The sequence below is a fragment of the Orussus abietinus genome, unplaced genomic scaffold (assembly GCF_000612105.2).
Source record: "Orussus abietinus isolate OABI.00-Male unplaced genomic scaffold, Oabi_2.0 scaffold684, whole genome shotgun sequence".
NCBI classification, from domain to species: domain Eukaryota; kingdom Metazoa; phylum Arthropoda; class Insecta; order Hymenoptera; family Orussidae; genus Orussus; species Orussus abietinus.
The window spans coordinates 17,161-32,015 of NW_019395021.1; the positions used below are offsets into that span (position 1 = coordinate 17,161).

At 40.4% G+C, this 14,855-nt stretch overlaps 3 protein-coding genes across 3 annotated transcripts; 1 reads left to right on the forward strand and 2 right to left on the reverse strand.

The window, feature by feature from the left end:
- Positions 1-370: 370 nt before the first annotated feature.
- LOC111674188 lies at positions 371-2,089 on the reverse strand. Its single transcript, XM_023433598.1, is given in 6 exon segments — positions 371-958; positions 961-996; positions 998-1,057; positions 1,060-1,228; positions 1,483-1,704; positions 2,076-2,089. Coding segments are annotated over 6 exon segments (1,089 nt in total).
- A 639-nt stretch (positions 2,090-2,728) lies between these two features.
- LOC111674189 lies at positions 2,729-3,676 on the reverse strand. Its single transcript, XM_023433599.1, has 4 exons — positions 3,577-3,676; positions 3,273-3,449; positions 2,793-3,193; positions 2,729-2,737 (listed from the first exon to the last, which is right to left on the reverse strand). The coding sequence occupies exons 1-4, from the start codon at positions 3,674-3,676 to the stop codon at positions 2,729-2,731; spliced, it is 687 nt and encodes a 228-aa protein (XP_023289367.1).
- A 4,447-nt stretch (positions 3,677-8,123) lies between these two features.
- LOC105699009 lies at positions 8,124-8,981 on the forward strand. The gene has a single exon (XM_012423703.1). It carries the CDS (start codon positions 8,124-8,126, stop codon positions 8,979-8,981), a length of 858 nt encoding a protein of 285 aa, XP_012279126.1.
- Positions 8,982-14,855: the final 5,874 nt, after the last annotated feature.

Sequence of the window (14,855 nt, forward strand, 5' to 3'; positions counted from 1 at the left end):
ACTCAGATTTATTGACCCAAGTACATCACACAGCTCCTTCTTTTAATGTAAATATTACATCTTACAATAGGTACAATACTATAATAATAGTGCAATAATACATTACAAAAGAAAACATTTTGTATTTCATTGTTATCTTCTCAATAATTTTTACCGAATAAAACATGAAATATTTTTAAACTTACAGTACGCATATGTAATAATACAGATGTATTTCACAAAATGACGAATTACAAATTAAACATATTTTTATGTTATGAATAAACAATTTAAATGAAGTGTAACACTTGTCATTTGTAACATCGGTGTTTTATCAAAACATATTGGATGAATCATTTTTTACATTGCACACAAATTAAATGTGATCTTTTTATTGCATTTTGGTGCTGCAGACTACGCATTGTCGCAAGTTACGTTGTGGCAACTTTACTAAACCAAATGTTTTTTCCTTTACATAACCATGTGCTTTCTTTTCGTTCATCCACTTACACTCAATTTTAAAAATAATATTCGAAATAAAATCTAACCGATTCATTGCTTTACTCTTTACTCTTTCCTTGTAGATTATATATGCATTTAAAACCATGCGGCTGATTATGTTAAAGGCTACCTTTTTCCAATATTTAACTGATCTTCGTTCATCGAGAAAAGTATACAGCATTTTATCCGATTCATCAACACCACCCATGAAGGCATTGGAAGATTAAATAATAGCGGGTTTTGTCGAACGTATTTCTCTGCCATGTCGATTTTTTGTTATAGTCACATTTTGCTCTTCTGCTTTTGTTGAAATTAATAATACAGGTTTTTTACACTTTTTTTTTCGCGATACGAACATAACAATACTTCATTGAAAATATTTTACCTCATTTACATTAGCTTCTTTCAAGTTATCAGGAATACATTTCTTATTTCTTCTAATGGTTCCAGTTAAATAGGTATCCACAGAATATATATATATATATATCTAGCTAATTCAATGCTGGTAAAAAAGTTTGTCGACAAAAATGTGATCCCTCTTATTCAAACAATTACTATCTTTTAATAAATTTACCACAAATTTACCACATCATATCCAAGGCCAAACATTTTTCTATCACTAGTAGTTGTTTCTTTTGCACCTTTGTAGCAAGAGAACGTCAAACAATATTTTGAAACTGAATCACACAACATCCAACATTTTATGCCCCAACGATGATGTTTTTTATTTGGCAAGTATTGCGTTATGCTAGAATGACAGTGTCCCAACTAACGACTCATCAATTAATAATTCTTTATGTGATTCATAATGAAATTTGACCACTCTGTTAGCGTGTTCAACAAGTGGCCTTAAATTTTGCATAGGGATCGTATTTCTCGTGACTATGTGGATAACATCAACAGTTATCAATTAAGAGAAAATATTTCAAAATTTGTTGAAATCAATTTCCATAGAATATCCTTCGGAACCACGGTATGGTACGTGAATTTTCGGACCAATACGAACGTATATTGGGTTTTTTCGTAATTCCCATTTCCAGCAGCACTGCTATAAATGCCTTCATCTCTAACATAGTAACTGGTGTCCAAATCTCTGTTTCAAATGATTCCAATTCTCTAAGTAAATGCCTTGAATAATCCGCATATTTATTAGCTTCTTCATCTATTAGTGACCATAGCGTCGAATCAAAGAATAGTTCGAAGTATTCGATGGGTTTACTCTGGCTAGAGAAGTTACATCGCGAACCAGATTCTTCGGTATGCTCGAGAGAATCACGTTGAGTAGATATGTCTTCAGCAATTCGTAGACTGGTCACAAGGGAACATTCCCAAGTGTCCGCCTCCGATCTTATTGAGTTTCATATATGTTGAAGAACACAAAAATCTAAGAGACGTGTTTTTTTATATCTGCAATGGACCACAATTAAGGGGTGAAACAACCCCCCAAACTTTAGCGAAAAATCGGTTTTTTAAGTATTTTTCGTAGGAGCAGTGGAGGGATTTCGACGAAACGTGGCATAAACGTATTCTGTATAAGGACGGTGACAACACAATATTGTTCAGTAATGTTGCACCCCCTCAAGAGGGAGAAATACCATTCAGGCGACATTTTTTAGTAATATCCATTAAACAAGCACTCCTACTTATGTTCCACTTACGCGATGTGATTGCTCGCAAAAAAATTAAAAAATACGTGTTTTTTGCTGTTTGCCAATAAACATTTACACATCGGTTGTAAACGATGAATGTAGGTGGTATTAGGGTATATCCCGCCTACCTTTATTGGGTTATATCGTGACCAATTCATCGTACATAAGTCGTGTCAACGTGGTAATTCTTCAAAATGTCATTGATTTTCATAACATGCAATTATTTATAAATAAATTAAAAAATAGTTTCAGAGGCTAAAATTGTTTCGCAACGGATTCGACGATGCAGTCATCACCCGTTTCCAACTAGTAATACAATCTCCGTTGTGAAACGATACAATTGGATTTTCACTGTTTTTAGAAAAAAAATAGAGTCAGCGATATTCGATACCTTAGGTACGAGAATGGTACATTCAAGAAGTGTGTGCGTATAAATATTAATTCTGAAATTGATCACCAGGAAGTTATAAGAGAATATTTCTTACATCTTTCTATAAAGCAGGAGATTATTTAATATTACTGATCATATTTATTACAGTAGTGGTATTCGTGGAAAAAATGCTTTATACAAAATGTTTTTTTGCTCCAAGAACACCGTATCATTGCTGCTGCACCACAAACATTACATTTCATAACTGAACAACTTTCAAAGGCAAAATTAACCGGGTTCGAGAAGTTTTCTAATCTTTCATCGATATAACCACTTTTATACCATGCATATTGCAACAGGCTTTTATATCTAGGAGAAGACAATTGATTATGCACGAGTGATTGCAATTTTATGATATTATTCCGTAAATGAAGGTTAACGTCATAATTATGTAAAAGGACAATATCAGAAAAGCGCCTTATGACATTTTTCCATACTCGAAAACCATAGACATCTAAAGGTTGGATTCGACCAGTAGTTCCCTTTGGTATCATCATTGCCACAATGTTTTTGTCGGCAGGTTTCGTTTTTTCAATTGTATCGTTGCAGTGTCCGCTCCAGGAGTCAAGCAGAAGAACGCTTTGTTGACCAATGTTAGGGTAGAGGACATGCTTCAACCACGTTTTAACATGCTCTACAATTTTTTCAATCGCATTAATCATTATTAGTATACTAGTTAATAAATTAAAGGAATCAGTTCAAGGCGTCTTTACCTGAAGTTAGCTTGCCAGACTTCGAAGCCAAAGGAAAAATATTTTGTGGACGAAACAATGTTTTTTCTACGACCGGTCCGAATTGGCCACTTGCTTCTTTCAACACTACCAACAGCGAAGATAGTAAACGTCCATCACACGAAATTGATTGGGCAACACATTCCACTTTTTTTTTTCCTTCATATGATAATGTCCGTCCCGAATGAATTTCTAGCTGAAATCCACTTTGGTCGGAATTATACACATTTTCGGCCCTGTACTGCGCTATCAGTGGTCTTACAGTGTCTAGAAATTCACTAGTTACTTTTTGTAAATTGGCGCCGTCTTCTAATGTCTTCCTTGTAATAAATTTTGTTATTTTTCGTGACACAATACAATGAACTTTTTTGAAACCATATAACCATTTTGACGATGCTTTAAAACTCATGTCGTTGTTTGTCTGTTCTCTCCATGCTTCTAGAGCACATTTTTAGATATCTGCGTCATGTACTATAAAAACAGCGTCAATAGCGTTTCGTAATTTGTTCAGCGTGAACGTAGACACATACAGTAATTTTTCTTTTCGACATCCTCCATCATCCACTTGGTTGACCCACCTTCTTAATTCACAAGCATCAGAAAGTTTCCTAAATCGTTATTGGACGGTGGCAAATTTGAGATTGCCGGACTTTCGACTTCTCCAGAATTCTACTGCTCTCTTTTTATAGTCGAAGTTAACCGCTGTGTCTTGGCAAACCTATGAAGATGGTTGTGGCACCGTTTCGTCAGTCCACTCTTCTTCATCTTCAACATACTCAACCTCCCGTGCTTGAAAAGGTTCATGGAAATCCAATGTTGAATCTTCATTAAAGAATCCAAAAGAATCGTTTGAATAGATTCGTTTGTACAGTATTTCATGCCGATTAACTTCCGTCTCCATTAAATATATAGTTTGAAACGTAGCTAACAAAAGGTTGATCACGTTTATAGGATTTATAATCATTACGCACAAATATATCGTAGCACGTCGACAAAATAATTTCACAAGGATGAAGTCCTGATCAGAACTGATCAGCATCGAATCCAGTGCAGACTTTATAAGAAAGCACGTCGGCGTAGACGATTCCAAATATGATTTGATTCAACGTACTATTCCCGTACCTTAGGTATCGAAAATCGCTGACTCTATTTTTTTCTAAAAACAGTGAAAATCCAATTTTATCCTTTCACAACGGAGATTGTATTACTAGTTGGAAACGGGTAATGACTGCATCGTCGAATCCGTTGCGAAACAATTTTAGCCTCTGAAAGTGTTTTTTAATTTATTTATAAATAATTGCATGTTATGAAAATCAATGACATTTTGAAGAATTACCACGTTGACACGACTTATGTACGATGAATTGGTCACGATATAACCCAATAAAGGTAGTCGGGATATACCCTAATACCACCTACATTCATCGTTTACAACCGATGTGTAAATGTTTATTGGCAAACAGCAAAAAACACGTATTTTTTAATTTTTTTGCGAGCAATCACATCGCGTAAGTGGAACATAAGTAGGAGTGCTTGTTTAATGGATATTACCAAAAATTGTCGCCTGAATGGTATTTCAACCCCTTGAGGGGGTGCAACATTGCTGAACAATATTGTGTTGTCACCGTCCTTCTACAGAATACGTTTATGCAAAGTTTCATCGAAATCCCTCCACTGCTCCTACGAAAAATACTTAAAAAACCGATTTTTCGCTAAAGTTTGGGGGGTTGTTTCACCCCTTAATTGTGGACCATTGCAGATATAAAAAAACACGTGTCTCTTGGATTTTTGTATTCTTCAGCATATATGAAACTCAACAAGATCGAAGGCGGACACTTGGGAATGTTCCCTTGTCAGTACACCCAAGCGACCGCGGAGAGGGCGGGGTTCTTTAAAAAAAAATCGAACCAGAGACGGAATTAAATTAATGACCTATTTATTTCAAACTAAAAAAAGAATTGATTTTAACAATTTCACCAAAATGGCCACGGGCGGGCCCACAATCCGGTACCGGGCCGGGCGACGGAGCGCGCGGCGAAGCGCACGGAAAAGAAACGGTGGCTTTAGACAGCCAAAAATCCAAAAAAAAACTACGCGAAACTATATTTTCAACTATAAGATTGGGCTCGACTCCGGGACAAGAATATTAATCCAATTAAAGAGAACACGAAAATGAGAATTGCACGCACGCAAAAACCTACACGGCACTAAATTAAATTGGGAAACAGTAGACTAAATTCGCGAAGAAAATATTTAAACGGTGAACAGACGGGCAATCGATTAAGTACGCAAGCAAAATAAATTGAAGGTTTCGGCGAGCAAGGCAGCAATAACACAAAAAAATACAAGAAAAGTAAGCGCAAGGCAGCAGTTTCAAAATATCGGCGCTAATAATCGACGCAAGTAACGAAGAGATCTCGGACACATTAAATTTTTATACGTTACATTCGCTCCAAAATAATTACGATCCAACTAAATTTTATGGGATCACGAAACTAACAATTTACAATGGTTGAAAATCCGGACATATATTTACTTTTCGATCTAGACATGGGACGGCTAAATCGAAAGCAGGCACTGTTCTACAAGAAATATCCAGCTCGAAAAGGGGGAATTACAGAGGGGCTCGCCTTTCGCGAAAACGGAAATTTAGGTTATAACGGGTCGCACTTCACGACAACAATGTATTTGAGGGTTCGCCCTACGCCAAAAAAGATAACTGACTGAAAATTCGTACCTCGCGAAAAACGACATACTTTAATTAAGATTCGCACTTCGCGAAAACGGCATTTAAGTTCGCACTTCGCGGAAACAAAAAGAAATTAACCGATGTTCTCACTTCGCGAAACAAAAGGAAATTAACGTGTCGACCGCTCAAGACAGCATCCCTGAGTTCGGGTCGACACGGCTTCTTGATCCGACCGAGGAGAGAGGCAGCAATGAGATATTTTACTTCGAAAAGGCTGCTCACACGAGACTTCGGCCAAAAAAATACAACTAGGCCGCTCACACGAGACTTTGGCCGATTAGACAGCGGAAGGGCCGACCGCGTAGCGCGCGGCCCGACGACGGAACACCCAGGGAAAACGCGAAACCGGAAAATCTACCAAAAACCTCAAAAATCTACTAAAGTACTATACGCTCAAACCTCTGGTTCGGCGAGTGCGACGGCTCTCCCTCGATGGAAATCCACCGTCGACGGCGAAGGTCCCCAGGTAGGTGTGCATCGAGGTAGCGGTGCAAGGGGTGGTGTGAAGGCAGCGGATTCAGCGTCTGTCCAGCTTAACGCTCGCGGACCGAGAAGGCCGGGTTCTCGCCACAGTCCTCCGGGAAGGCTTGACGGCTTCTCGTCGGCGGCTCGAAGTCCTTGTTGATTGGCCGCTGTCGGCTGCCAAATTGCGTCGGTCAATTGACAGCGGTCACGTACTGAATTTTTAGGATTTTGGATGATGACAGCCGCGGCGCAGGTTTGCGAGCCGGATTTGAAGAGGATTCTGCGGCCCAATCGAGCCGCGCGGCCGGCACGTGACGTCATCCGCAGGTCCTGGGACGTAGCTACTCGGGGATTCGGTGGCGCCGGTCCTGGGCTCCCTTGAGCAAAGATTCCTCGCGATTTTGCCCGGGGGTGCCGACATCCCTCGATGCAACGGCTCCTAACTGAGGGGACCAATGGGCCCTTCCGCCCTGGGGTCACCGCGGTCTGGCCTCGGCGTAGGAGGGCGATGCAATTTGGACCCCCCCTCACCGCCCTTTTATGGACTCCCTTGAGTCAAAGATCACGGCGGGGGGGGGCCACGGCCACCGGCAATGCGCCCTCCTCCCGCCATCAATGAAGGGCCGGAAATCCGCGTAGGGACGCGGTGACCCAGCGACGCCGCCATGAGTCGACCCTTGGCGTCAAGCACGGGGTCGCGGGTGGCTCGGTTCGGCCCTACTCCGCGCGGCCCCGGCACCCATGGGCAGCAGCGGGGCAAGGCCTCTTTGCCACCGTTGTCGTCCTTTTCTGCGGTCCCTCGAGGGCGCCCTTGTCCCGCGATGGATGTTGTCTTCTTGCCCGCACTCGCCTCACCGCGAGGACGTCCTGCCGTCTAAGCTATACACAACTTATATAAAAAAAAACGGAAGGTAGCGCGACGGACATTCGGACTCCTCTCCTCCTCGGCCTTGAGCGCCGAGCGAGCTGAAAAAAGACGTGGATGAAATGATACAATTAAAATATAATACCACTGCCTGCGGAAAGGATTTTAATGGATTTCAGGATTATTGTTCGACATTCGGAGCCCTGGGGCGATCGCCCACCGGGTGCATCGTCACAATACATAAAATCTCAAATCCTCCATTCTACTCACATATTTGTAGAAATCGCATATCTAAAAATATTAAGAATCTGTGGGACACCCTAGATGGCGCGTCGACTGCGACGACGCGCGCCTAACTTGGTAGACATTCAGTTTATGCCCCCGCCAAAACGAGTAAGGTTCCTAGTTCCCGGCGGCGCGGAGCCCGCCTATTACTGTGTGCGATTTCTGTCAGGAATAAATGTGTGAAAAAGGAAAATGTGCGGAGTTGTATGCCCTTTCACTTAAACCCTATAAAAGACGAACTCAGACTGTGGGTACCGGAATACAGGCCAGATACGGTTAACCCCTACAGTCAGTTTAATGGTGACCCCGACGTGATGTGATCGCCCAGGCAAGCACCGGTACGTTTACTGATCCAATCCGTACGTTCCCTGCAAATAATAGTGTGCAACCGCGATTCTCAAAAGACTTTTATTCCTACCGCCACGAGCGCCGATAGTCCGACATAACCTCTCGCCACGTGCTAGCAAGCATGGACGACACGAAACAACCGGACGCAACGAGCATGCCGTCTACGGCGCAACAGCTTCCCCCAGGAAGTTCACAACAGGAAGTTCAAGCTAACGAGTTCCGCAGTGCCAAGCTACCCACGTTCTGGCGCAATAATCCGAAGCTCTGGTTTTGTCAACTTGAGAGTTACTTCGAACATTACCACGTCCGCTCGGATGATGTACGTTACCATGCAGTCGTTCGTCAACTCGACGAACAGACCATGCTTATGGTCTCTGACCTCATTGTTACTCCACCAACTCAGGATAAGTATCAGACTATTAAGGACAAATTAATTACAAGACTTTCAGAGTCAGAAGAAAGCCAATTTCGCAAACTGCTCTCGGGCCTCGAGCTGGGAGACAAACGCCCCACCGGTCTGTTAAGGGAAATGCGCGCCCTAGCAGACAAAAGCGTTCCGGACCGGGTACTGAAGACTCTATGGCTTCAACGTCTACCCAAACACGTCCAAGAAATCCTCACGGTGGTTGAAACTGTCGAACTGGACAAGTTGGCCGAGATGGCAGATAAAACTATCGAACGAACCCGCGCACCTTTCGTCGGGGAAGTCGAGACACATGCCAGCAAACGATCCGTCGACCTAGCAGACCTGACCGGTCAGATGAGCCAGATAATGACCCGTTTGGAACATCTTGAGTGTGACCGAGTTATCGGGCCATCCAGGGAATGGCAACGCGACAGGCGACCCAGGCAACGTTCTAGGTTCAGGTCTAGAGAGGACCAAAAGGGAGTTTGTTACTACCATAAACGATTTGGACCTAACGCGGAGCGGTGCACTACCCCTTGCTCGTGGTTGGAGACAGGTCCACAAAAAAACTGACTTCGCCGTTCCCCATCGAGGCGGTTCGTAACAGCGAAACAAATAAATGTCGCCTCATAATCACGTCGGGGTCACCACTTTGGGCTTAGGTGTGGAGTGATGGTGTGTGTGCCCTGTTTGTTGTGTTTCGTCCCGGGTCTGCCTGTGTGTGGACTCGTCAGTAAGGCTATCAGGCAGACCCTGCCTTAGACACCGAAAAATCTCTCCTGTGCGGGATTTGAACCCGAGAGACTACATGGTATGAGCGGTGAGCGTAACCGCTGGGCTATCAAAGGCCCGTGTCGAAGGAAGAACTTCTAATATATATATGCTATGACCGCCACAAATCGATACATGCTGCGCCATCTCTTGACATTTCTTAATACTATTCGCCCAAGTATGCACATCTCCTTCTACGCTAATAAAGTCAGTTTTTTACCAAGTTTCGCAGGAGAACTATTGTGCTTTATTTTGCTCCGTTTCTTCCTCAAATATCAACAGGTTATGGGCCCAGGACGTTTGTCGGCAAAAATAAAGTTCATGCGTTATAGTTCCGTTGTTACCGTAAAGAATAGACTCATTTCTACCCCGTAGATCGCAAAAGTGTGTTCCGTAATAGGCGCGTCGTGTGGGCAGTATCAAGATGGCGTCCAACAACTATCTTGCCAGTGTTCCAAAGTTGCAAGGCCGCGACAATTATGAGGAATGGTCGTTTGCCATGGAAAATTTCCTCGTACTGGAAGGCTTAAATAAATGCATAAATGGAACGGAAGCCGATAGTGTACAAGTAGCGAAAGCCAAAGCCAAGATTGTGTTGTCTCTCGATTGTTCTATATATGCGCACGTGAAGGAGGCTAAAACGGCCAAGAAAGCTTGGGATGCACTTAAGGATCTGTTCCAAAACAAAGGATTTACGAGGAAAATTTCTCTTCTCCGTTGCTTAATTTCATTAACGTTAGAGAATTGCTCGTCAATGGCAGAATATGTTAACCAAGTTATCGAGACTTCCCAAAAACTTGGTCGGACAGGACTCAAACGTGTCGCGTCATTGGTGGGAGGTTTGCTTCTGGCGGAATTGACAGATCGATTTGCTTCGATAGTGATGAATCGCTATGCGATTCCGCCATCACTATCGAAGCAAATCGATCTGTCAATCCCACGGCTAGAGCATAGCGGAATCGACATTACTACCGACTCCATTAAATCAAAGTTGCTAGATATGTAACTAGATGGCGACAGTAGTTCGACATACGGTGCGTTCGCCGGAAAATTTGACAATGACAATCAGAAACGTAAAAGTCAGAACAAGGGAAACAAAAACGAAGGTGAAATAACTTGTTTTAAATGCAAACAGCCAGGTCATTTTATGTCGAAGCGCCCACAAAACAAAGTAACCGATAAGCCAATAAATGGTGCCTTTAACGTTGTTTTTCTTAGTACTAATTTCAACAACAACGATTGGTATTTGGATTCAGGGACGAATGTTTACTTAAACGTGCAGGCAGGATTGGCTATTAAACCAAAGAGAACCCATCGTAAACGATATTATGGTTGCAAATAATAGCAAAATCGCTGTGCATTCGAGTGGCGAGGTTGATATTATTACTAAAATTGGCAAAAAAAAAACTTTGAAGTAGAAATCAAAAACGCTCAGTATGTTTCTGAACTGGCCACAAATTTGTCGGTAAGTGAGCTTTTGAAAAAGGGCAATTCGGTTGAGTTTGGCAACGAGAGTTGTAAAATCTTTAACAATGACAAGGTCTTGGTAGCTGAAGCCTTTTTGAGTGATGGTGTGTATAAGATAGACACTTTCAAAAGGAGCTTATTAGCAGGACAAACCGTAGCTACTGGCGAGACATGGCACAAGAGAGTAGGCCATATAAATTCCAGTTATTTAAATAAGATGCGAGATGGCCTAGTGGATAGAATTAACTATAGTGACCAATTAAAAATTAACCTACAAAATTGTGAAGTCTGCTGTGAAGGAAAGCAAGCCCGGAAACTCTTCGGACATTCAAGCACTAGGGCAACTGGATTACTTGATGTAGTACACACGGATCTAGCGGGACCCATGCAGACATCGGAGGCTCAAAGTACTATGTGGAGTTTCAAGATGATTTCAGTCGGATGTCTTTTGTATACTTCGTCAAAACAAAAGCGGAAACTTTCGAAAAATTCAAAGACTTTCAAGAATTAATCGAGAAACCAGTTAGGAGAAAAATCAAAATGCTACGCTCAGATAATAGGGGTGAGTACATTAGTGCAGACTTTGAAAGCTATTTAAGAAAACAGGGTATAATTCATGAAACATATAACCCGTACACCCCTGAACAAAATGGACGCTCGGGAAGGTTAAGTAGATCTTTGGTAGAGAAAGCTAGGTGCTTACTGTACGTAGCAGGTTTAGAAAAACGCTTCTGGGCTGAAGCTGTAAACACAGCTTGCTACCTAAGAAACAGGTCTGTAGTGTCTAATATTCCAAAAAAACCCTATGAAATATTTTTTGACCGAAGGCCAGATTTAAGTCATGTACGAATTTTTGGTAGTACAGCAATGACTCACATTCCGAAAGAAAAACGAAGGAAGTGGGACAAGAAGTCTGGAAAGTTAATTCTAATTGGTTTCTCTGAAACCACAAAGGGCTATAGACTTTACAATGCGATAACAGGCGAGATCTCTACAAGTAGAGATGTACACGTTATGGAAAAAGAAAGAAACAGTGACAATGTGCATTTCTATGTAGAAGAAAATACAAATGAGCATGATTCAAGCAAAAACCGGGAAGTTCACTCGACAAATGAAGATTTAAACTCAGAACCTTCGGAGCAGAGTTCAGATAAACTAGTATTTTCTGAAGGGGAGCTCAGTGATAAAACCTATGTCTCTGAGGATGCAGAAAGTGTCAGTCTTCCTGAAAATGTGAGGAGATCTCAAAGAGAAAAGAAAACCAAAAACTTCGATGACTTTGTAACATTTTTTTGCCTCAGGAGAAGCAGTGAATTCTGAAGAAAATCCAGTTTCAGGAGACCCAAGCTCAGTGGCAGAAGTTCTTGCAGGACCGAACCGAAATAAGTGGATAAGTGCCATGACAGATGAAATGAAAAATTTCAGTGAAAATCATGCATGGGACCTAGCGGACCTTCCGGAAGGTCAGTCAACAGTGAAGTGCCAGTGGGTTTTAAAAAAGAAATACAATAATGATGGCGATGTAACTTATAGGGCAAGGTTGGTTGCTAAGGGTTTTAGCCAGAGGCCAGGTATAGATTTCGATGAAACTTTTTCCCCAGTCGTTAAGCATTTAACGTTAAGATTACTTTTGGCATTGTCTGTGCAACTCAAATTGAATGTTTACCATTTGGACGTTGTCACAGCTTTTTTAAACGGAAAACTGAAGAAAACCGTGTTAATGGAAATGCCAGAGGGCTTTGACACTGGAGCCGCTAGCAACCAAAACAAAATTTTGAAGCTGAACAGAGTTGTCTATGGCTTGAAGCAGTCCTCTCGCGTCTGGTATGAAGAAGTTGAAAATGTGTTAGTTTAAACTGTAAAAGGAGCGATCATGAGTCTTGTATCTTTATTAAACGCTAGGACAGTTTTATAATCATAATTGCCTTATATGTAGACGATTTTTTCATCTTTTCTAATTCTGTACAAGAGTCAGTTTTTTTAAAGCAGCAGCTAGCTGCAAGGTTTAAAATGAAATATTTGGGCGAACTGAAACATTGTTTGGACATGAGAAGTAGAATAGACAAAGATACAAATAAATTTCAGTTAGATCAAGAACAGTATATAAATCGTGTACTGCATAGGTTTAACATGAGCGAGTGTAAGTCTGTAGGCACGCCTATGGACAAAAATGTATGCTTTGATGAGATAGATACCGATGTTTGTAGAAATGATCTGCCTTATCAACAGCTGTTAGGTAGTTTGATGTATTTGTCAGTGTTGACAAGACCAGACATTACCTTTGCTGTAAATTTTCTTAGCCAGTTTAACAATTGTTATACGGAATCACATTGGAAAAGTGCTAAGAGAATCCTGAGGTATCTGAAAGGTACAAAATCTTTATGTTTACAATATAAGAACAATGACTTAGATTTAATGGGTTTTGTTGATTCCGATTTTGCAAGCAATGTTTGTGACAGGAGGTCATATACCGGCTTCGTTTTTAAATTAGCAGGAGGCGCTGTTTCATGGGAACGTAAAAAACAAACAACTGTGGTCTTGAGCAGTATGGAAGCTGAGTACATGGCTATCACCGAGGCTTCGAAAAAAGCCATTTACTTTAGAAATGCATTGTCAGATTTGTTAGGTAATTTTAAGTGTACTAGCATCTCTAATGACAACCAAAGTGCTCAAAAGTTGGCTACGATCTCTATATGCCATAAAAGAACCAAGCACAAAGACATACGCTACCATTTTATCCGAGAAGCTGTTTCAAATGAATTGGTTGACCTGAAATATTTACTCACGGATGAAATGCTAGCAGATGTGTTGACCAAAGTACTTTGCTTACCAAAACATTTAAAATTTGTAGGTGAATTAGGCTTAGGGAAGAATATTGTTTAGATAAGTGGGAGTGTAGAAATCGCATATCTAAAAATATTAAGAATCGATATATGCTGCGCCATCTCTTGACATTTCTTAATGCTATTCGCAGAAGTATGCACATTTCCCTCTACGCTAATAAAGTCAGTCTTTTACCAAGTTTCACAGGAGAATTATTGTTTTATTTTGCTCCGTTTCCTCCTCAAATATCAACAATATTAGGCTGCCATTTTGCCCACCCATAAGTCGCCCGATGGCGTGCGAGCAATATAGACATCGATGGCACGTACATTAAGTTGTTCATGTGCAGGCATATCGGGCAAATAAATATGCATGCATGCCGGTACATACAGTACTTTCATGCCAGCATTTTGCTATCCGGGTTGCCACAAGAGACCAAATCAGACAACAGTCAACTACATGAAGCCATGTTCTAATAAGGTAGATCTCAATTCTAATCCACGGAAGAACCCTTAGTCACAACTTGGCCTAGACATGGCTCTTAAAATGAAAAATGATTAACTGTTTCTATTCCGCCTTCAAAACAAACAAATTTTATTTTAACCCCTTGCAATACTTTGATGAGTCTAACTTGTGATAACAATTTGAGACTAAACAAGAACATCAATAGTCAGACTTGCTACCACAATTTTGGATGAAACAAATTTTCCCATTTTGCCAGCATCATTTCCCAGCATATTACTTAATTTTCCAAACATTTCTGAAGATCTCTTTGACCCATTGGGCGATCGTCTTTAACCCTATCAGTTTAGCCTAAATTTTACCAAACTAATTTTGTTTGGTAAGGAGTTTAAAATTTGTCTCCACAGGACTTCATTTTAGAAATATTTCACTTTCTAAAGTGAAATGCCACACCAGGTTTATTTCGTAAATTTAATTTAATTGCTTAAGCATATAAGAAATCCAGTAAATGATAACATTTTTAGAATTATACTATAATACGAATCTTTTGAATATTAATAATAAATAGGTAAACATATATTTGTAGTGATCAACTTTAGGTCAAAGTATTTTGTGATTATTCTTTTCTAAGACCTAAACAAACTACGGTAAAAAGTCATACATTGTTTTAATAATTCCAAATAACATTAAACAGAACTTGATGTTGCAATTTTATATTACAGTTGCTATTTTAAACATTTGGTCAATAATCATTCATATTGGATAAAAATTTTTTTACTATTCTATATTCTTTAACATTACTTCATAGTACGATTAAATTATTATATAATAGTAAGGTCCTTCATGATTTCGAAAAACAGTTAAAAGGTTTTATTACAATAATCCAATTATTCATATATTAACCATTAGAAAAATGAAAGTAAC

Coding starts and splice junctions, on each gene's coding strand:
- LOC111674189 (XM_023433599.1), bottom strand. CDS start 3,676: ATGGTTATATGGTTTCAAAAAAGTTCATTGTATTGTGTCACGAAAAAT. Junction 3,450..3,576: donor ACGGCGCCAATTTACAAAAA/GTAACTAGTGAA, acceptor TATCATATGAAG/GAAAAAAAAAAGTGGAATGT. Junction 3,194..3,272: donor GTCTGGCAAGCTAACTTCAG/GTAAAGACGCCT, acceptor AAAAAATTGTAG/AGCATGTTAAAACGTGGTTG.
- LOC105699009 (XM_012423703.1), top strand. CDS start 8,124: ATGGACGACACGAAACAACCGGACGCAACGAGCATGCCGTCTACGGCG.